Source organism: Semicossyphus pulcher, unplaced genomic scaffold (assembly GCF_022749685.1).
Source record: "Semicossyphus pulcher isolate SPU_LCO1_2020_fin unplaced genomic scaffold, fSemPul1.0.p SCAF_20, whole genome shotgun sequence".
NCBI classification, from domain to species: domain Eukaryota; kingdom Metazoa; phylum Chordata; class Actinopteri; order Labriformes; family Labridae; genus Semicossyphus; species Semicossyphus pulcher.
The window spans coordinates 1,493,801-1,517,762 of record NW_027211694.1 but is presented as its reverse complement, the minus strand read 5'-3'; the positions used below and the strand labels follow the sequence as shown (position 1 = coordinate 1,517,762).

Genomic DNA, 23,962 nt, shown 5'->3' with positions numbered 1-23,962 from the left:
CTTTACTTTGAAGGGAAAATATAGATCATGATATCTATGGAGACGGCACACTCAGACCTCACACTTTGCCATGGGAACAACCAGCATGCAGAGCCTATTTTTATACTATGTCACGTTTGTTACACACAAGAGCAGAACAGAAAGACTCGATTTCAATGAACATTTGGGGCATTTAAACCTGAAATAGCAAATATTTTTGGCCACCTGAGGAGAGCAGAAACCAGATTCATCATTGTTAAATGTTGCAATGTTGAGCTTGTTAGCAAATAGTTGCTTATTTGCTCATGTAGTAGACACAGAGCAACACGAGCACTGATTTTGGAGTGTTTTTTGTGTCGATCTGATGAATGCAAGTCATTTTTTTGCTCATTTTGGTCTCCACCACCTCCTGAGGGACATACGTCTCTTCAGCCGCTAATTCTTCGTTATATTCACAGGTACCAGCTTTTTCTCCGATAACGACACTATACGAGGGTTAACACTTAAAGTCACCATGAATCTCTGTGAAGACGAGGGCAGCTGAATATTAACGTGATACTTTTCCAACTAGCCTCTTATTTGACTTTAAAATATCTTTGTTTTTAGAGACTCACTGACATGGATTCTTTAAACACACAGGTCTGCAGCCTCTGTCCTTCAGGACAGAATACATTACCGAACCTCAAAGAGGGAAAAATCATCAGCATGTCAATGATCAGCCAGGCTCTAATACAAACTCATCAATTCAGCCGTTCCTAGGAGACCAGACGAATGAGCGTCACTCGTTTTTGTTTGTTCTGTAACGAATTTCTGCCTCTTTGGAACAGCCAATCAGAGAAGAACTTAGTGCAGGAAGTTATTTACCTTTTTACCTGTGTATCTTTAAGTATCCGGTGATTAGCGGACCCTGAAATTAGGCTGTAAGGTAAAAAACTTTTTTCAAACATCTGATTTGGTGGAGCTTTTTTAAAAACCTGTGAGGCTAAACTCAGGGCAAAGAGTCTCCCTTTAGAAGTGTGTATTGTTGCTTTCACGCTTTACTCCTTTAAAGTGAACTCTGGCTCCATCTGCTGCTACAAATGATACTTCAACTACAGGAAACTGAACACAGTTAAACCACTACTGTGTCTTTAAACGTACAAATTTGATGTACTTGTACTTGGTTATTTCCTTTAATGCCAACGAATACTGAACTGCATTAAATTTTCACACTAGTAATATGATTTTTGACACTTTATATTAAAAAAAACTACCACAATATAAGACTAACATTTTAGAGACAATAATTCAGTACTAGCTCTGTAAGGCCATACTTGAGCTAAGAGCTAATATGAGCATGCTAACATGTTGCTTTTGGCAGGTATAAAAGAGTTATGCTGTGGGCTTGAGTTCCATTTGTTTTCGGCATAAAGAATAAGCCGAATTAATCGTTACGAGTTCCTGTTTGCAGTTTAACCATTCATGTACAGACAAATATCACTGGATTACTCTGCTTCGTAAGAATCTTAAAAACATGTACATTCTCAAGCAAGTTCTGCAGTTCAAAGATGTGCCATTTTTCTATATTTCCTAAACAGATTTATGAACATTTATTCATGAGGCTAATTATAGATGATGACACCCTCTGAAACTGTATGTCACGCTCAATCTAAAAATGTGCACATCATGTCTGTGTGTTAATATTTGACTCAGTTATGACTAAAAGAACTGGATCACATTAGTGGATTGACTGGCCGGCCGTTGCCATCCAGAGCCATGTTGCTAGCAACAAAAAAAGAGCAAATCCATCCACCATTGAACCATGTGAAAAACACTTTGCTTGAAGCACACAGACACAAGCAAAAGAAATACGACAGAGATCAGAGTATGAAGGCAGGCAGAAATGGACCTTTTTATTTTTCTGGGGCGATAAGTAACAGTGGATTTTCTGACCAGACCGGACTGAACCGGATGAAACCGGGCTGGACCCAGTTTTACCAAATCAAACCAGACTAGAACACAGTAAGACCAAACCGGTCCTGACCAGACTGAACCAGCTGGAACCGGTTTAGGAACAGCCCACAGACACACAGGCCGATCAAAATAATGTTACATTGTGTTACACTATGTGTTACCATGGCAACAGACACACATCTGTATCGTTCAATCGGGTCTGGTCAGGTTGAAGCTGGTCCAATAAGCTCTGCTCTCCCCTCAGAGTGGAGGGATGGAGGGCGGGTCTATTGAACCAGAGGAAACAAAGAAGCTGATTGGTCCACAAACAGTAAAACCCCGCCCATCCGTCATCAAACCTAAGCATCCCATTGGTTGCTTATAACATCCGCAAAAAAACAGAGCGAGCCCTTCTCCCATTGGTCACCGCAGCCCCAGGCAGGAAAGGCCGTTTTCTCATTGGTCAGTTTTGATAACACGCCAACTGTCAGTCACTCAGCAGCGGCCAATCAGGTCACAGTACCTGTGGAACTTTCTGGAATAACGTAAAGAAATAAAAAGAAACCAAAAAAAAGAGAAGAATGATGATGAACAAGGAGATCAGCCAATCAGACGACCTCGCTAGAAAAACAAACAGGAAGTGGGAGGAGCTTCCAAGCCTCTTATGGAATTTTTTTCTGGAATATTTTTTTTGTTCTTTGTTTTTGTCCTTTTTGTCCGTGTGTGTGCGCCGTACGTCCGTCTTCTTCCTTTCTTTTCCAACAGCTGATTTCAGTGCAATGCATCATGGAACGATCGATCGCTAGGAGAGGGTGTGTCACTACAAGTGTGTGTGTGTGTATTTGTGTATGTGTGTGTGTGTGTGTTTGCGTCCTGTTGTCATGGAAACATGCTGCAGGGTTAGCGCTCCAGCAGCGGGGTGGTGCCGTGTTGCATCGTGGGATATTTGTTAGTCTGTCTCTTTAGCTTGTGTCCATGGACTCCATGTTGGCGGAGCTGGAGTCCCTCTGGATGGAGTCAAAGATGGCCGCCAGCTCCTGATTGGATGAGATCTGGGACTGGAACTCTGACATCAGCGGCGACTTCTCTGCCTCTGGGATCGTCAGCAGCGCCACGACGGCTCGCATCGCCGACCGCTTCAGCTCGTCCTGCTTCTCGAACTCCTGCTTCACTGAGTTCGCCTTCACCTGCGAAAACACGCGAGACGTTTTACTCTTCTGATTAAAATGTCGACAATTTTCAGTTTTATTTCGGCGTATTTGTGCTTCAGTATTTTTATTTCATGTTACTTTTTACTTTCTTTACTCTAAATGTGTCTTTAGTTACTGTTTAAATCGCATTCTTTTCCTCAAGTGATCAAATATCAGTTGCAAAATTGTAGACTACTACAATTCCCATGATGCACCCTGATAATGACTCTCAGTACAGGTTGTGCATGTGTGTGATGTTTTGTGTATCTTATGTCTGTTATTTTGTGGACCTTGTGTGTAGTTTTGTGTCGCTGGTTTGTGTGTCATTGTGTAGCTCTTTGTGTACTTTGTGTGTTGTGTATGTGTATCATTGTATACCTTGTGTAGTGTGTGTGTGTGTGTGTGTATCATTTTATACCTTGTTTGTAATTTTGCATATTGTATGTGTGTGTGTGTGTAGTGTGTGTGTATGATTGCGTACCTTGGTGGTGCAGGTGGCTCTCAGCGGCTCCACCAGGCGGTCCAGTCTCTGTAGAACAGCACTGGGACACAGAGAGGAGAGGCGGGCCAGCATCAGGAACGTCAGCATCTGAAACAACAACAACAGATTATAACAACAACACAGCAGTATGTGTTAGTGTGTTATAGTATCTCAGTGTGTGTTAGTGTATCTCAGTATCTCAGTGTGTGTTCAGTTGTCACCTTGATGTCGTAGTGGTCCTTCAGTCCGTCCTCTACATGGTTCAGGAAGGTGAAGATGTCGAGTCGGTCCAGGCAGCTGTCCAGCAGAGTGTACATGCACTCGAACGCAGCCTTCCTTAGGTCCAGACCGTCATCCACCGTGTGTTTGAAGGGACCCATCTCCACCTGCGCGCGCACACACACACACACACACACGGTCAGACCTCAGCTGATCCCTCCCCTCGTGTCTCTGCGTTTATGGTTTGCTCTCGGGTGTCTCACCTCTCGGATCAGCTCCTTCCTCACTTTTGTCTCGTTGTACAGCTGCGGTAGAACCGAGTCGAGCAGCTCTCGGATCAGACTCGGTTTGTTGTGAGCAGCCGAGTTAAACGTTACCAAGGCGACGCGACGCACGTTCAGGTCCGGGTCCTCCAGCGTCTTTAGGAAATCACCTGAAGAAGAAAGAAAATCATCAAATCAGAGACGGAGAAAGGAACAAGCTAACTTCTTCTCATACTGAGCAGCTTCACACTGAATAAGTTATAATTACAATAATTTTATTCATAAATAATAAAGTTTATAGTTTATTGGATGGTTTTTAGGCGGTTTAAACTCGAGATAATCTCCTGCTTCAGTGCTGATTCCTTTTGTAAAGCTTCTTTATGGTCCTATTATATGTGGAATAAAAGGCTTTTATTAAGGTGTGAAATCCAGCAAAATGTAGCAATAAATCAGGCCTGTAATTATAATTTAAGTAGCTGTAAACTAGTTTTGATTTTCAGCACAGTTAAGAGAAAGTTACTTAATTCTTCTGCAACATCCTGCTTTATTCTGCTGTTGTTTTACATGCTAGAAAGCTATGCTAACTTCTCTGTGAGGCCATATTTTGCACGAAATTCTTATATTAGCATGCTAAAACATTTGCAATGGTGATGCTAGCATGCTAATGTTTATTATGCATTATATTCACCATGTTTCCCATCTTAATTAAGCATGTTAACAACTCAAAAGTAGCATTTTTCTTACATTTATTTTTTTTACCTTTACGCTCATATATCACTAAAACATTAACTAGCAGAGTGAAATGATTAGTTAAATAATCAATAATTTTACAGAAAGACAATTTTAAGTTACTAATCAATAAATTACGAGTCCAATTCAACCTGATATAGCAAGATAAAAACATTTAAAACAGTCCATGCAACAGTTGTTGTGATATTTGACTGTGAGCCAAAAGGGCGGACATTTTCATCCTTACAGCCTCACCGCTAGCATGGCTAACCATAAGGCTAAATCAGTCATCAATAAAGCAGCTGTATTTACAATCAGAGATCAATCAAGTTTACCTATGCAGTTCTTCAGCAGGGGGTCAATGGGCTGTGGTTGGTCAGAGATGGTGAACTTTACAGCTGTTACAACGGAGCTCCTGGCGTACGAGGAACCTGCGCACACACACACACACACACACACACACACACACAGAAACAGAGTAATCAATAAATCAATTTTAACATCAATTATTAGTGAACTACTTCAGGTTTAAAAGAAATGATCATGAAATTGATAAATTTACACAATTTAGTCTGTAAACCAGTGAAAAGCAGTTTGAGGAGACTGAGACCGTTTGATTGGCCAGGAGGAAGAGAGGGGCGGGACTTCAGTCATGTTCAATGTTCCTATTGGCTGGCGTTTTATGTTTGTCACCCGCAAACATTTACAGCTACTTTAACAGAAAAATATGAAGATTTATTGATCAGCTGATAATATTGGTTTATGATCAATAACCTGATCAAATCAATATGTTTAATTCATCTGATAGATGGGGCCAACATAAAGATTAACAGATACTTATTGATCTTGTACATTTTGGTTATTTCTTGAAGGCAACAACTTATCAGTATTTGATTGGTGTACTGATTACCTGAGAGCAGGTATCCTTTGAGGCATGGCAGCAGGGTTTATCAGTTATTGATCAGAGTATTGATTACCTGAGAGCAGGTATCCCTTGAGGTGGGGCAGCAGGGTTTATCAGTTATTGATCAGAGTATTGATTACCTGAGAGCAGGTATCCTTTGAGGCGGGGCAGCAGGGTTTCGGGGTCGATCAGCGTCAGTTTTCCGAGACACTCGGCCACAACGTTCCGGGTCCCTTCCTCCTGACACTCGCAGTGTTTGAGCAGCAGAGACCAGACGGACTCCACGTATGGCTTCAGACCCGACACCGACGCCGAACCTCGACACACAAACACACACGTTAAAACCAAACACACACACGCAGGTTTATTTATATACAGCGCATCTGATTGGCTCTCACTGATGATCTCTTTGAGCGAGTGCAGCAGCAGGTACTGTCTCTTGGAGGAGGAGATCTCCTGCAGGACGAAGGGCAGATACTCGGGAAGATTCCCCACCGCGATGCTGCCCAGCGCATACGAGGCTGCAGACTTCACCTGAGAGACAGACGGGCAGAGAGACAGACAGGTTGGTACATTCCTGCATGAAGCTAAAGCGTGAGCATAACAGGGAAAGAAATGGAAGTAAAATGCTAAATTTGGACGGCTAACATTGGTGATACCTGCTATAAATTAGCATGTTAGCATTGACGTTAGCAGACAGGCAGGTGTTACCTCTTCACTGGAGGAGGAGAAGGCGTCCAGGATGACAGTCTTGAGCTCTGGTTGGCTGCTCAGGTCCACATGATGTCCCACCTCACCCAATGAGAGCAGAGCGAGCAGCCTGATGGAGTCTGTGGAGCGGCTGTTCTTCACGTCCTGTCGGTCAGGAAGTAAAACTTTATTTAAATCTGCTAAAGCTTCTGCATCTGCATGTGAGACAGACAGGTGTGTCATCTTACCTGGATGAACTGTCCGACCACAGCGGGCCCCTCGGTGGGACAGGCTCGGGTCAGAGCGGCGACACACTTGGCGATGGAGCAGTACGCCTGTTTGTGAGGCAGAGCGGCACTCTGGGAGTAAACCGGACCGGTCAGCATCCTCAGCAGGTCCATGTAGCCGAGACCTGGAGTCTCTGTGGCCACCAGGGCCTGAACACACACACACACACGAACACACACACACACGAACACACACACACACACGAACACACACACACACACACACACACAGTTATACAGTTATACAGCTTAAAGGGGCAAGAAAGAAATTTCATATAATCCCCCAAAAACAATTAAATGAAGTAACTCTGCGTCCTCATAAAGCCTGTGTTCCTGTCTTACCTGGTAGAAGTCCAGCATGGCGGCGAGAGCCCCGCCCTGCAGCAGCGGGGATCGAACCAGCGCGATGAGCTGCTGCAGGATGTTCCCACCGCTCAGCTGACCCAGCGAGGACGGGTGAGTCACCGCCAGCGTGGACAGGAAGCTGAGCGCCATCTGAGACACGTGCATGTCGCTCTCCGAGATGAGCGGAGGCAGCTCGGCCAGCACGGCGTCCACCATGACGGGGGTCACCGCGGAGCTGGAACAGTCACACAGTGTTACAGACAGGAAGGAAGGAGGGGGCGGGGCTTGTGACTCGTGAGTGTGAGTGGTACCTGTAGTTTCTGAGCAGGATGTCCAGAGCGGCCAGCGTGCAGAGCTTTAGGGCTCGCTGGTTCTTGCGTAGGAAGGAGGCGAGGATTGGAACGGCGTCGGGGAGAACCGGCCTCAGATCGATTTTCAGCGGAGAGCCGGCGATCAGCGTCAGAGCTGCCACACAAACACACACACACACACACACACACACAGTCAACACATCAGTGGAGAAATCTGTAACTCTACTTCAAAGAAACAAAAACTCTTCGAATTTCAAGACGGCAGACCTCAAGAGAGCGCCTATTTTAAGCCGACTTACTGCAATCTTTTTATCTTTAACTTCATATATCAGTGTATGAAACATCCCGACTTCCTGCCACCAAAATCATCAAATAAAACCTCTTTGTCAATACTGCCTACTCCCAAATATGGGTGTTAAACTACAGAAACTAACCCTAACCCCGATGACGCAATAAAACATCAACATGTACACCTGCTGTCCCAAAATGATCCTTTAACTCCTAAATGTAACAAAAATCTACAGTAAACCAAATATCTTATCACACTACACCTCTTCTGTTTATTTTCTTTTATATGCATTTAATCATTTTTATAGAGAATGAATCAGAGTCAAACTTTAGGCCAACTCTGCAGAGAGACACAATTAGATGCTAATTCCCTGTGATGTTGCACCCTGAGGCGTCCACACGAGGGAACAAACTCATTAGTATCCTGCGGCTTTAAGTATTTTCTTAATAAGTATCCAGAGACAAGAGGAAGGAGAAGCGACTGGAGGGAAACAACTGAGAAAAAAAAGTTTGAGGAGACGTCGGCGCTGACAACAGCTAGCCAATGCGAGCTAGCTTGAAGCTAACAGTTTGGGGCAGCCGGTGGGATGAATTCCTTTCTTTCTGAACGCAGCAGACCAAAGGAAAAACTCCACGTATCCGTCCATTTTCTGAACCTTTAATAAAGTGAGGTTGAAATTAACTGACACTTTCTTCTTCTGTGGTTTGACCCTGGGGGCGGGGCTTACCTTTCACCGTAGTCAGTCTGGTGATCTCGTTCTTCAGGCGTTCTAAGAAGATCAGCAGTGTCCCAGGAAGTTCATTAGGCAGCCGATCCCCTACACAACCAAACAGGAAGATAAACCAGTGAGGAAAACAAACAGGAAGTTACATCACTGATGACATCACATCCCCGGGACTGAAAGGCGGTGCTTACCTAGGTTACAGATGATCTGTCCCATACAGGAAATGGCTCGTTCTTTCACTTCCTGGTCGATGTCTGCGGCTTTCAGGCGTCTGATTGTGCAGGTGAACAGGTCGTTAATGTAGGGGGAGGGGTCGAAGCTGTCGGAGTTCTCTGATTGGTTGTCCAGAGGTCGGATCACCTGATGGAAGAAAGGAAACGAGGTTAAGAATCAGGTGTAAACTCAGCCTGAGGTTTGAGGAGGTGATGATGGTTTGACTCCCACCTTGACGAGCTGCTGGGTGACGAGCAGAGCCTCGGACGTGATCTTGTAAAAGGGGTCTCCTACGCAGGCCACCACGGGCGGGACGAGGGCGGGGACGTGGGCATGGAAGGCGTGAGCGGGGTGCGTGACCATGATGACGTGGAGACACGCCAGGGCGTCGATTTTTAGGTTTGAGCTGCTCGACTTGTCGTTCAGAGAGAAGATGATTCCTGGAACACAAACAGACTGCAGTCACCAACACTGATACTAAAACTACACGGGTGATTGTTAGCTTCCTCTAAAAACTACAAAAACCACATGCATGACCGACTTGTTCCTTTAATACCATCAACAAACACAATCCTGCTGCCTAAAAGACTCCCTAGAGCACCAAATGTGGATTCATCCGCCACTGAAAATAGTCCCTACATATCTTCTCCTATTTGTTTGATAAAAACTACAGCTGTATTTTTAAGGGGTACTGATACCTATACACCAGTGAGTCACTTGTATGGTATTTTAAAGACATTTTCAAAAGGAACCAATGAGCTTTGAGCTGAGATCCACAGGCCAGGTAGAGAGGCAGCCGCAGCAGTAATATCAGTAGTATCAGTGCTGTAGTATCACCTGGTATTAGTACTGGGATGTGCTGCGTCAGGGCTCCCGGCAGGACGTTCACCAGCTCGGTCAACATGTTGAAACAACACTGACGAGTTTTCACACTTTTCTCCTTCAGCTGCTTGTGCAGAGCTTTCACTATCATCGGCACCTGCAGCGGACGAGAGAAATTCACACAGTCAGAGAGGGTGAGAGAGAGACAGACCACCATTACTACTTCCTGTTTCCTGTGGTCGGCGGAGCAGGATGCCGAGTGTTTCCTCTCATCATCATAACAAGAATTTAACCAAATCAAAGCTACAACAGCGACACCTGCTGGTCAGACACAAAACTGCAACCAGTGTCATTAAATACTGATTTTCTGCTTCTTTTACAGATTCAAACATCATTTATAGTTTAAATTAACCTGCTAATTATTTTCTTCATTAAATGTTTGGACAAAAAAGTGACAGAAAATTACAAAAAAAAATTTGTTTTTTAAATGACGTAAGAAAGAAATCTGCAAATATTAAAAACTGAGAAGCAGCAATTAATGAATTTTTGGGTTAAAAAAAATTTTAATTTATCAACTTAAAATCTTAGATCTAGTATAGATAAACATTTTCTTATTATTCTTATTATAAATAAAGTTTTTTTTTATTGCTACACTCAATTTGTCTTTTTAAAACATGCAAATTCTTCTTAAGTCATAAAATATTTGGATAATTTCATATAATAAATGAAAATAAATACATTAAACCCATGAAATAACTCTGTATTAGAGTTTGTAGCTCCATGGCTCTCTTTAGGTATCAAAATGTGTTTTTGTATTTTTAGTGTTTTATATGCATTTCCAGTTTTATATTAAACTATAAGGAACAAAAATAAGCTTTATTATGAAGCTTTATGTGGAGATTCTTTCATTTTATATTGTCTTGTTTTATAATGTCCAGAAACAGCTGTTACATCGCTCACTTCAAAGCCACCAGACTCCATGAACAAAAACAGTAATTTTACCTCTCAGAACACAGGAGGTCGCTGGTCTCTTGTTGTCTCAAGCACTTAGTTTTTTTGTATTGTTGTGTGACTTTGGCATTCAAATTAGTTATCCAACAACATATTTGAGTATAAAATAGCACAAAAAGCTAACCGTTGAAGGCAGCAGTACAGCAGAAACTCCCATGTTCTGTGAGGTTAAATTACTGTTTTTATGAATGGAGTCTGGTGTGTGTGCAGAGAGCAATGTAACGTCTGTGTGTGGTTAAAACAATCATCTTCCTCTGTAACAAAAAGGTCTATCTCTGTAGGGATCCTTTCTGTCATGTTGTCACACACTTAGAATAACAATCTGAGCCTGTCAGTGGAAACAACTTTTAGTGGACGTGTTTGCCCAGAAGGATCATGTTGCAGCCATTGGAGCCTGTTTCACTGCTGAAGCAATCCCCTGGTGCAATTTAAAAAATAGGGCTCAGGTTTAAAAACACCAGAAATTCTATATAAAGTCTCAAACCTAAATATTGTTCCTGAACCTTAAAATAATCCCAATCAAAATAATTAAAACAGATAAAAACTGTATGTCCTCATGAGGCCTGAGTTCCTGTTGTACCTGGTAGAAGTCCAGCATCCGACTAATGTGATAGTATTAATTATTACATTACAGTGTTAACTATGAAGTTACCTGGCTCTGCAGCATGGTGAGCGGCGTGTCTCCCTGCTCCATGGCGTCTGGATCAGCCAACCAGCTCTGAGCCGGTCGGGTCTGTTTGAGCAGCGACAGGTAGGCGTGGAAAACGTCTGCCTTCACGTTCTCCTCCCTCTCCTACACACACACACACACACACACACACACACACACACACACACACACACACACACACACACACACACACACACACACACACACACACACACACACTTTATTACATATATTCAGATCATTAGGTGACATAAGTGTGAGGCATCATTTGTCAATTTGTGGACGAATATTCAGTTTGACATTTCAGTCGTTTCCATCTTGTTTTTTGGAACCAGAAGTGACCATATTTGGACACAAGGTTGTTGCCTTTGACTCTAAACAGGAGCATCAGTGACTAAATGAACATCATGCTGTGTTGAAGAAGACTTGAAACTAGAGACTGAGACCATAAAGTCATTAGGAACATGTTTACTGAGGGAATACATCAGGAGAGGAGAAGGAGCATTGTCTCATCTTTTTGCAGGCAGTGGAGTCGCCTCCTGCTGGAAAGAATGCAGATTTAGGACACGTCTGCTTTAGCTTTACTTTGAAAAACCAAAAACATAACATAACTTCTACTAAAGTTTGTCTAAGTGACGACCTTTTTAAAAGTCGCTGCTGTCACATCAGCTCTGAGTGATGATGAGGTGAGACGAGCGCTTCAGGAGTGACGGAGGAGGAATCAGAGAGGTGATGTTACCTTGAAGCGACAGACGAGTGCAGGAGAGACGGAGCGATAAAACTCTGGCAGCATCTCGTGACGAGTTGAGACGACGGCGTCCAAACACTTGGCGGCGGCCCGTCGAACCTTCCAGCTCATGTCGTCGTCGTCGCTGTACTCGTCGTCACTGCCTGAAAAGAAAGACCCATTAATTATTATTTATTTTAAATATATAAATTCAGCTGTGTCCAATACTCAACGTAAACATGCTATTTAATGCACTTGCGCTTGAAGCTAATTTAAACCTGCAGCAAAATGATGGTGGTTAAGTTTCTTATTTTTAGTTCGTCTTTGAGCTTTTCTTTCTGGTTTGAAGTGGGCGGGGCTAATTTAGACAAAGTGATGTCACTTTTTACATGCACCAATCAGGTTTTAGAAACATCTGAGTCAGGATTTAATGACAGTTGAATTTTTTTTCAGTCATTGTATATTAAAAATCTGACAAAAAGGCCACACACATGCATTCAATAGGTAGATTACACAAGATTTTATTCGAACACACTGTTTCTTAACTAATTTTAGGGTCATTGAAGGAAAATTCATCAGATTTAAGTTGTGAAAAAGGTTATTTAGGGTTTATTTCTGCTGCACGGTTAAGAAAAGATGAGTCAACTTGTTCTACCTTGGTAGTCTTCGTCGTTCTGCTCGGCGTCCATGGCGTTGTCGTCCTCGTCCTCATCATCAAAGTTGTAGTTGGGGTCGTAGGTCAGGTAGCGCAGGCAGATGGAGATGACCGTGGGGACGTGGGGGTAAACTTCTTTAGGACACCTGAAGATTTAAAATAAAGGTTAAACAAGAACAACTACTGCAGTTCTTTGGGGAGTATTAGTGCGCATATTACCTCCTAACGAAGGACTCGAAGGCCTGGATGCAGTACTCTCTGAGCTCGTCGTCATCAACGTTACAAAACTTCACTACCAGAGGGATGATCTTCTCCAGATACTCTCCTGAACACACACACAGGCAGAAACAAACACACAGGACAGTTAGCAAAGAGAGAGAGCGTTTAAGCTGCACAAAGACATTAAAAACTAACAGGAAATACTGTCAGAAAAAGCTTAATGTGACTTCACTTCATTCTCCTGCATTAAAACTTTTATTTTGCGGGGGTAAACATCACGTCCGTCTCACCGATCCTGTGTCCGGCCTGTCTGCTGATGGCCGCCGTGCACTGGATGTAGGTCCTTGTGGTCGACATGTTGTCGTTCCTCCCGAGCTCGGTCAGCAGGTGCTCGATCAGGTCGATGAAGACCAGATTCCCACAAGACATCACCAGGTGTCCCAGAGCCATGATGGTCCTCTGAAAGAGTCAGACACCAAGATCAGCGCTGTCACAGAAACATAAGGAGGTGTATATACACAGATGCTATGAGGTCAGAGGTCGGCTGTACCTTTCTGACAGCCAGTCTGGGCGAGGTGAGCTGAGGCAGCAGACAGCTGAGGATGGAGGGATGGAAGTTCACCAACAGACCCCCCTGTCTGCACAGAGAGAGACGCAGGGAGAAGGTTAACACCGTTTATCAGTGTGAGTTAGGCTGTCTCAGAGGGAGTCGTAAACACAGCGCAACAACCCGCCTTCTTTAGCAGCGTTACTCTAAATTAAGACAAATTAGTGACGTCACGGGGACCAATGCTAACATTAGCTAGTCAACGTGCTGCAGCGTTTCTACTTGATGGATGATTTGGGGTCAAATGTTTGTATGGGAGGCACAACATGATACGATACACTTTACCTTCCTCAAGTATGTACAGATGTAAAAGACTGTCGTACCTGCAGAGCATGTCCGCCATGATGTCGAGCGCCTCCAGCTGGACAGACACGTCTTCCTGTTTGGCGATGGCGCTCGTCAGACGACCCGTTATCTTCTTACAGACGCTGGCAGCTAAAGCCGAGCCTGAGACACAAACAGGTGAAGGTGGATGCAAGATCACACATTGTAGTTAAAGCACAAACGCTTACAGTAGTTTGAGTCGTATTCGTACCACTGGAGGCGGGCGGTAACTCTCCGATCACAGTTTTGAGTCCGATGGAGGAAATGTCTCGGAGCTGCTCTTTGTCTGACAGCATGTTGGTGCACAGAGTGTCCACGATCGTCTCCACCTGGTACTCCTTCACCTTACTGACCAGGGGCCCCAGGCTGAGCGAAACAAACACACCCACCTTTAAAAAAACAGCAGCAAATACCCGAGTGATAAAAACAATCCACCGTGTATGAGTGTTTTTACCATTTGACAGCGAGGTTCTGAACTTCTCCGTTCTTGTCTTCCAGCAGTTTAAGAATCATCCTCACCACCTGTCAATCAATCAATCATTAGATCAATAAAAACTCAACTGAGCAGTGTTTTTTTTTTTACGGTATAAAATATTATTGACCGACCTTTCTCTCGCTGTCGTCGTCCAGTTTGATTGAATCTTTCTGTAGCTCCGTCATCAGGTCGTTTGTGGCCATAAACCTGCAGACAAATCAATAACGGAGTAATCGATCAATTAATCAGAGTCTAAAGGCTGCTGTGGACTCGCAGCTCCTGCTTCACTGCAGCTAATATGAACAGAGGGGCTGAGGGTTTTAATGAGAGACGCATCAGGCCAGCCATTGTGCAGTCTGTTGGTTATTAATCTCACATTACACATCGTACACTCGATTCATTACAATCATGCTTCGTTAAAACTCGTCCACAGCAAAGAGTTCAAAGGTCACAGAAACAATCTGAGTAGAGACGTGGGTGAGGGATCTTTGGACTTGAAGCAGATTAAGTCGTAATATAACCCCAAAGGTGTCACCGACAAATGACACAAGACCTGTTGACAGTTTGATGAGGGTTACCATTCCATATATTGCAATATTGTCAGGAAGACTCGTCCTGCCTCATCGTGTTTTCTGTCTTCATGCTGGTGATCCAAGTTTACTTCCTCCTGTTTGGTTGAACCGTTTACAGGCAAATAGCTGAAGACAGACTACAACACTGCCACCTGTTTGGGGGTTTAAACCAAGGTGCAAACTCCACACAGAAAGGCCCACTACGTCTGAACCGGGATTCGAACCAGGAACCTTCTAGCTGTGAGGCGACAGCGCTAACCACTGCAACAACGTGCAGCCCAGAACTAAACTACATCGTAGCTCTTCTTTGCATGTAACTATTAGGCAAAAACGTGTAGTGTTTTTGAGAACTGATAAAGTATCACAAAACATGATGTCGGGATACTCGAGTGTGTCGATATTTTCTCATTAAATTAGTAAAATGTGACATTTAGCACGCAACAACTTTAGCAGGAAATAAAAGTCTTGAAAACTTTATTCCAAATTTGTTCCAACAATGTAGTTATTTGTTGACAGAGTACATGTCAACAGAATGCGAACGGGCGTCCTGTTGGGAATTCTAGTTTCCTCTGTTGGAAACGTAACTGCGTCTGAAAGCAGAGAAATCTTCAGACTGATAGAAATAAATCAGACTAACTCTTCACTTCCTCCAGCTTCCATTCTCCTCTTCAAAGAGACGCTTTCTTTCCCGTCTTTGTCAACATTTTGGAGCCGGCTGCCATCTTATAATAAAAAGGTTATTCAAAGGTAAAATAAAGGTAACAGTAAGTGCAGAGAAAGCTGATTAACACTTTGACTTAATGGGAATCAAATCACACAGTGTCTGCTCAGCTTAACCTTTACTATCTGATGCATTTGATTTGTGGAGCTTAGCCTGACAGCCTGTGCTCGGGGCGAAAACATGGCTGCACTTTAGAGGAAACACGACAGGTCGATTTATATTATTAGGCTTTAGAAACAAAAATATTGATGTTTAAGTCTGCGCTTTATTTAGAGTGCTTTATAAATAGGTGGAAATTAAGTAATACTTTGTCTTCTGTCTGAAGCAGTTTTTAGGACGACGGTGACGCTAAGTTCTTCTGAGGAATCCCCTAAAACGTTCTGCTACAGATCCGAGCACTTTCAACCAGAGTTATATTTACTGCTGTGACCGTGTCCGATCCAATATTTGCGTTTTCTTCTGCTGCTACAGAGCACACAGTAAAATTAGAAAAGCAATTTGGATCTGTGTGACAGCTGAATAACTCTGCAGTGAGAAAACATGCTGCTGGAGTTCAGCGCGGAGACACATCACCTACCAGAGAGAGTGTAATTATCTCTCCTGCAGAGCCGCCGCTGATACAGACGCAGTATTAAAGCGCTCGGATCAGGACTGAAATGACTCGTCGTGCTTTTCTTGTGCGGGGTCAGCAGCTATTTCTGCGGCGGCGGGAGCGGATACTGACAAGCTCACAATTTCACGGATTTCTGGCACTGAGACGGCGGCTGTCAGGAGCGATGAAACTGATTAGTTGAGCTGTGATCGTCCTCGAGCAGCTTAGAAAGGAGGCTGATCACTCCGAGTTTTATCTGTTCAACATGAAGGTTTTTACTTTCTCTTCCCTCTGGGCTTAAAAGGACACTGTGGTATTATTAAACCTGGGTCCCACTTTTTTACATAATTTGGGTCTAACAATTTGGAATTGCCCCTATAGGTTGCTTCAGCCCGCAGCAATGAAACAAACGGTAATGGCTGCAACATAATCCCAAAGAGCGTCAGCTAAAAGTTCTTGTTTTTCCACTGACAGGCTCAGAAGTGTCTGACAACATGACAGAAAGGTTCCCTACAGAGATAGACCTTTTTGTTACTGAGGAAGATAATTACCTAATTACATCGCTCTCTGCAAACACACCAGACTCCACTGACAAATCAGTCATTTTGCCTCACAGAACACCAGGGTCGCTGGTTTAGCGCTGCCTCCATCCACAAGTTTATTTGCATGCTACAGAGGTCTTATATTTGCCGAATGATGCCATTAGTTTTAACTCTGATTTAAACTTTCCAAGCAGCAGCTGATTTGCAGTCATGCTCTGCAAAAATCAACAGGCAGAGACTTGAACATTGCTGCAGGCAGACAATCCGTCTCGGCTAACAGCACCTCTGATGTCACTGTGTTCCCATAGCTGAAGCTGTATATTTTGTGGGTTCAATGTTATAAAAACTTGTGCTGAAGAAAAACATTTTCATTATTGTTCCATCTGCTGATTATTTCATTGATTAATGGACTGATCACTGTTTCTGTAAAATAACTGCCCTTAACAATTTACTCATGCTCCAGACGACTCTCTTCCTCTTTAGTCAGACCAACAATGAAGACGTTTACGATCCTGTAAGAGGAGCTGGAAACTTACATTTGATTCTCATTTCTACATTTTACTGTATTGGGGTATAATATTTTGAGACATTAAAATAAGCTTTTCCTCCCACAGTCCAAAAACATGCTTTCTTGCAGGCCTCTGTGGCTCAGAGGTAGAGTGGGTCGTCTAGTAGTCAGAGGATCAGGGGTTCGATCCCTGGCTGCTCCACTCTGCGTGTCAACGTCTGCTTGAGCAAAATACTGAACCTGAGACTGCTGCTAAAAGGCAGCGACTTCTGTGTGTCGTCGTGTGACGCTCTTTGAGTTGTCAAAAGACTAGAGATAGACAGATAGATAAAGGGTCACTGTAACTTATATTCACAATAAAATAAATTATAATAACAATCATAATATAATACTGTGAAAATTCAATAATGTCTTTGTGCCAAAATTCATCCTGATAAGCTACAATTCATAACTTTTACAAACTCAGATAAGTTTGTCGTCACAGCATGAAATGTTTAAGTGAATAAAGACAAGACTGGAAATGTAATCGAGCAACGACACAGCAGGAAGAAGAATATCAGCGCTAATGATCATTATAATAATGGATCAATGTGCACATTACTTTCTCAGTTAACTGTTTTATGTTAAAATGTGTTTAAATCTCCCTCTCATGTTTATGAAAACCTAACATAACATAATCAGGTTGATGTATAATTACAGGGAGCCTATAGAATCTCCAGCTGAAAATCGAGACAGTAACCAAATCAAGATCACACACTTCATCTTTAGGACAGTGTACTTCAAAGTAATGAATGTAAACGATCTCTGAATGCTCTGAAGACCACCAGAACCCCAACAGAATCTGTAGCAGAACCAGAACCTTCTCAATAACCAGCAGAACCTCCTAAAGTCCACTGGAACCTCCTAAAGGATCTTAAAACTTCCTCATGGTCCACTCCTGCTAGAACCTCCTCTTAGACCACATTAGTTATGCCTAGAACATAATGTCTCACAACAAAACTAACAATATTTGATCACATCACCCATAGCATATTGACAGATTATACATTACATAGATTTACCCCCAACACTTAATATTCCTACTGTTAACACTGAAAACATCCCTGCTAGTGATAGTCTGCAGCTATGACTTGCTTCAGTCTGTTTACATGTTGTTGTTACCTAAGTTAGCCATGCTAACGTTACCACACCCCCATAACATCATGCTAGGTAGCCCAAGCGATCCCAAACATCTTCTGTTCCTACCCTCATTTCTTCTACCTGCACGATTGGGTACAAGTTAGCTGACATGCTAGCTTCACATTAAAATCCACAGCGCAACATGCATTCATACACAAATGATAGCTGACATCACGCTAGCTTGCGGCATGACAGAAGTTAGTGAGCCAGCCAGCTAAGCTAACAGCTAACTATGGATGTTTTAATGGAACTCAGCTGTCAGTTGAGCGTTATGTGCAGCGGGTTAGCTTGCTAAACAGCTACTAACGTGAGTTTAACCGCTGTCAAATCAAACGCTAACCGATGCTGTTAGCTAACTAGCTAGCTAGCGATGTGACGATGATCAGACAGGTGGCAGGCTAGCAGTTAGCATGTTAGCCTGAGGCCTGACAGTGACACCGCTAGCTGTGCAGCTGCTGTTTTTACACAGCAGACACACAGTTTGGGCGGATAACGTAAGACGTGCAGTTAGTGTATCCTGCTAAGATTGCATTTTACCTGAAATCCTTGTCGCTGGAAGTCATTTTCTCCAGCAGGTTGGAGATGTGGTACGAGGCGCTCGCCATGTCGGTGCTGTTAGCTGTTAGCCTCCTGCTAGCAGACTGTGCTCAGAGAGAGTGCGCGTTCCGGTTGCTGTCTGTCAGTTTGTGTTTCTATCTGTCTTTCTGAGCGGCTGAGAGTCTGATTTCTGAGCTAAACTCTGTGTTCCTGGTTATTTTGCTGCAGATGCCGCCTCTCTCTGCTTCTACAGCGACTGTCGCATCCTGGGGCGCGGAGTTTGGTTTGTTTGAATGGAGCTCCCGTTCTCTCTGCAGAGGGGCGGGGTTAGCGGGATGGACGCTGCGGGGTCGAAGGTCAGAGTTTCAACAGTCTTTTTTTCACACGCTTTTTTTTCTTGTTTTAAAACAATGATACTTGATATTTGTTTATTCTATGAAATAGATTTGTTAGGATGATCTACACGAATAAATTACACACATTCACAAGACATTAAAGCATTTTTGAAAATCCTGGTTTATAATTTGCTAACATTGTAGATATTTTTCAAACTGTGAATATTTGCACATTGTTTCCTCTTTTTTTTCATCATTTTAAAACCAATATATTTTAAATATTTTTAACTGTAAAGTAAAGGTTTTTTTTTTTTTATTTAAGCATTAATCTAACCAAAGGTGAATTCTTATTGAAAATTTAACTGCAGAGAGAGTCCAGGCAAAGTCAGGAAGCACCACAGTTACACACATAACACATTTAAATTGACCACCTTAAAAAACAGAGAAAAAACATGTCCCTAAAATGTAGAACATTCCTTTAACCAAAAAGAAAATATGATAAGCTCTGATTTATAGGAAAAATTAGAAAAGTACTGTATTTTGTATATGAAGGATAAATTTATTAAACTGCATTTTAAGAAATACCAAAAAACACCTCCTTTGCTGGGGGAAGTTCTGCAGTGTTTTAACTCCACATTAAGTTATCGGCTCAGCTCGCTTGACACTTCGTTGGAGAGGATACCTAAAATAAGTACCAAGCAGAACCAAATAAGGAGCGGTTCCACGCAAATAGAGTCCAGGAGAGCTGTCCCATGCAGTGGAAATAAGCTTTAAGTAACATTTCACTACTGCAGAAACCTAAACTAAGTTCTCCCTTCCTCTTTCCATTTTATAATCAGTCTGTATAAATGACATTTGGAAGCAACTTTAAAGACTTTAAACTGCATCTAAGCTCCAATACAGGGCAAGTCTGGAGCTTTTTCTGCTCTTCCCCGCTCCCTAAAACACTTTGGATAAGCAGCTGACATAAAGCCGACCTGATTTTAATCACTCCCTCTTGGTTTGAGTTGTCGCTGCATCACCTGCTGCAGGTGTCTCCATTCAGACGCGAGAGAGAGAGCCACTTCCTGTTTCAATCAAAGAGAGGGAATCAAACACAAATACTGAGCTCTACTTCTGTGTGTGTGCGTGTGTGTGTTTAGCGCTATATTGAGCACATTATCCTCTGCTTAATAATGAATCACCCACACACAAGCACAAACACACACACACACACACAGGGACGCACACGCAGGGACGCTTAAACACACACACACAATTTCATACATGCAGCAGAGAGATTCAGGATATTCAGGATGCTGTTGTTGTTTATTCATGCCCATTGAATGCATTCAGTGTGTGTGTGTGTGTGTGTGTGTGCGTGCGTGTGCTTGTGTGTGTGTTAGATGAGTCACAGATCAGTTGAGTGGGATGTTTACAAACCCCCAGGCGCTCTCTCTCTGTCGACACATAATGCAGCCACTGACATATGCACGCTGTGATTCTTCTATGCGTGTTTCTGTGTGTGTGTGTGTGTGTGTGTGTGTGTGTGTGTGTGTGTGTTTCTGTGTGTGTGTGTGTGTGTGTGTGTGTGTGTGTGTGTTAGTGTGTTAATGCATTGACAGCATTTGACAGTAATCTATGAAATGAGGCTGCAGCTGCATCGCGCACACACTCGCTCAGTCTTTTTCAGATGTCTCGCAGGAAATGATCCTGATTATGATTGTGATGAAGATGAGGATGATGAAATGAATATGATGAAGGTGTGATGAATAAAGATCTAAGCCACTGATGATGCTGCTGCTGGTGAAAGTGATGCAATCAGGAAAAAGGAGAAGAAAATGTTGCAGATGATGGAGTTGGTAGATTTGCACATTAAACACTTTCACATATGGATTTAAAGCCCAGGTGTCCACTCACTTTTGGCCACGTGAGTATATTTCATAAGCTGCTGTAGATAAAGGTTAAACTGAGCTGAATGGATGTTAGCATGGAGTGTGTGATTATAGCAGCACAAAAAGGCAGAGAGGAGAAGAAAAGTAGGGCTCAGGCGGAGCTGCAGCTCTGCTCGCTCTGAGAGTATTGATTAGAGTTCACAAAGAGTCCAAGTGGACAAACAAGTCACGACTCGTTCATTTCCAGCTTCCAGATTTTACTAAAGTATTTTGAAACTCTTTGGTTTGTTGGTAGATCAACCACTTTTGGTTCGGATAGAAATATCTCAACAAACGTTTAATTGATAGCCATGAGCAGGCATTCATGGGCCCAAGAGGATGAATCGTCTGACATCCCTCCCGTCCCACCATCATCGTCTACATTTGTTATTTTTCAGAAAAAAACTTCTTTTTTTTAGCTAACTAGCATTCTAATATTAGCATGTAGCTCAAAGTCCTTTTTTTGTCGGTTACAAGGTTGTGCTGTGAATTTGTAACATGGTGATCTGTCAATTACTTTTTTTCACTGATTCTTGGACATCGTGATGAGATTTGTCAACTTTTATTTCCAACATGAAGAGTAAACTTTTAAGTAGACGTTTACTTGAATGTCTTTTGTATGAGATTACCTTCCAATTACCAAGACTTAAAAAGGTTGAATGACAACTTGATGAAAGTTTGATTATTATTGACAATGATAAACTGTTTCATTTTCTCTAAATGGCTGCAGGGATTCATCTCTAACTGTATTTGTCTCTGTCTTTCTCTTCCCATATTGAGGTCAGTCTCTGCTTTTTGTCTTGTAGCCTGCAGAGACTCATTCTTCCGCTTCACTGCTCCTTTTCCTCCACTCCCTCCTGCACAGCTCCGTGGGGATGAAAGATGGCTGCCCGTCACGTTGACGGCTGTCAGACAATCGCTGTTGTCGTCAGATAATTAATTTGGGTGTTTAAGAAGCACTGGTTTGTATCCTGTTTGTTGTTCTTTTCATTACAACTGTCAAACCATCAGCTCCAGTCCATTGTACAAAAACCAGGGGCTTAATCTACTTTAAGTATAAACTTTACATCTTAGACGGTGAATGGAAAAATAAAAATAAGCAAAATCTCTCATTAAATTGCCTCTTGCATATTTATATTCTGAAACATGTAATCATTTTGCCATTGATAAATTAAAAGTTTTTCGAAGCTAACTCACTGTTTATTGGTCAGTTCTCATTCATCTCATGCAGTTTAGATTGATAAAGGTACCACATTAAAGTTAAATATGGGTCCTTCCATTCAGACAGAGAAGCAGCAGCATTTCTCCAGCTCGCAAGAGTTATTTTTATCATCTGAAATATCAACTGTTGCTAGCAGATCCAACAGTTAGTTAGCTAGCTAATTTATAAAGCTAAAGCTGGAAACAACTGACTCTAGCTGACTTGTTTTAAAACTTGAATGTTGTAAATTAGTTCTATAATAATGACTTTGTCACGTGGGCTACATGATATCGTGCTTCAAACTGAGGGTAAAGCTAACTGAAACAGTATGTTACGGTAGTGAAGCAAAGAGCTAGTTAGCCCGACAAGTAAGAAAACAAGTAAAAAGAGACCATTAGCTAACTTCTATTAGCTTCAAACTGACAATAGTGCTTAGCTAATGAAGTTGCATTTTCTGTATATTAGACAATGTTAATCTTTCTGGGGTCAAAATAGGCTACAATAAAGAGCAGGACAGCGCTGCTATCATTAGCTTACAATTTAGAATAGCTAAAACCAGCTTCCAAACTGTTGGGAGGTAATACTCAGTGGATGGATTAATTGTGAAAATCATAGTTGTTTCATGTAAACTGTAACACCATAAACTAAACGTTAGGGATTTGGAAGTAAGGCTGAGTTACTACCAAAGGTAGTAAGCTAGTTAGCAAAACATGCTAACGTTTGCAGTTATCGTGAGGGAAGATTAACACAATTTAATGCTTTGTTTTATTTTTTGCCTTTGTATTTTTCACTGCAGCTCCATACAGCTTCGTCTTGCAACTACTAGCAAAAAAGTCCAAGGTCAGAGCTCAAACCAGCCTAACACGCCTAGAAGAAAATGTTCCTGCTACTTGCTAACAGTCATATAGCTATGGTGTACACTTATTCTGTAATGTCAGTGTGGCTTCGCCTTCACTGCTTTGTTCTCCACTTTGGCTTGAAGAATGAAAGGCTGAAAATTGGCAGAATTCCCCTTTAATCCAGAGCCAGGTGGAGTTGGGGGGTGAATTCCTCAGGGGCGAGTCGTGACAGGAACTAGACTTCAGATAACTTTGTGTGTGTGTGGTATCCAGGTTAATGTGTCTGCCGGCTAGTGGCTGTAACAAAACAAACAGCAGATTGTTAATTAACAGAATTTGAAATACAGTATTTTTAATGTGTTTAATTAGTTTAATCTAGTTTGTATTCATACATTTGACTTTTTTAGTCTGTTAGTGTTAGAGCTGGAGTTATTAAGACAATAGCTGTGGGACATTTAATCTGCATTTGTTTGTTTTTCCATGTTATTGTTAGCGTTTTTATAGATAATCTAGGCTATTATGATAAGGATGTTTTCATGTGTTGAAAATAATGTCAAGAAGAATATGTCACAAACCCAGCATTAGGAAGCACGTAAAATGTTTTTATGGTGCAACAGACTTAATAGGATTTGTCATCCAGACAGTTTTTTCTGGAATATTAGCTTGTGGGATGCAGCCTGGATATGACGGTAAAGGCTCTGATTACAGCTACATCTAAAGTTTGTACTTGATTTTCCTCTCTCGGCGTGTTCGTTTAAACACTTTCATATGATTCATCCATACATCTCTGTCTTGTACACGCTGCTAGGAAGCCGGGGGAGTTTTATTGATCCCAGAAGATTGCTCTCTGTACACTTTACCACCCTCCCTCTCTCTCTCTCCTTCTGCCATGAATGAATGAAGGCGGGAGGCGCGTGCTCACTGCTTGCGCGTGCTTGCCGGGCAAATCAGTTAAAT

At 42.4% G+C, this 23,962-nt stretch overlaps 1 protein-coding gene across 1 annotated transcript; it reads right to left on the bottom strand.

Moving 5' to 3' along the window:
• Window positions 1-1,844: 1,844 nt before the first annotated feature.
• cand1 (cullin-associated and neddylation-dissociated 1) lies at window positions 1,845-18,993 on the bottom strand. The gene is made up of 26 exons (XM_069671114.1): window positions 18,718-18,993; window positions 14,198-14,273; window positions 14,046-14,113; window positions 13,803-13,957; window positions 13,591-13,714; window positions 13,211-13,298; window positions 12,951-13,119; window positions 12,661-12,766; window positions 12,442-12,587; window positions 11,799-11,950; window positions 11,042-11,182; window positions 9,394-9,535; window positions 8,788-8,996; window positions 8,535-8,703; window positions 8,347-8,436; window positions 7,331-7,484; window positions 7,017-7,254; window positions 6,636-6,824; window positions 6,409-6,552; window positions 6,096-6,231; window positions 5,838-6,014; window positions 5,129-5,224; window positions 4,065-4,234; window positions 3,804-3,968; window positions 3,583-3,690; window positions 1,845-3,098 (listed from the first exon to the last, which is right to left on the bottom strand). Exons 1-26 carry the CDS (start codon window positions 18,783-18,785, stop codon window positions 2,874-2,876), a joined length of 3,705 nt encoding a protein of 1,234 aa, XP_069527215.1. The 5' UTR covers window positions 18,786-18,993; the 3' UTR covers window positions 1,845-2,873.
• Window positions 18,994-23,962: the final 4,969 nt, after the last annotated feature.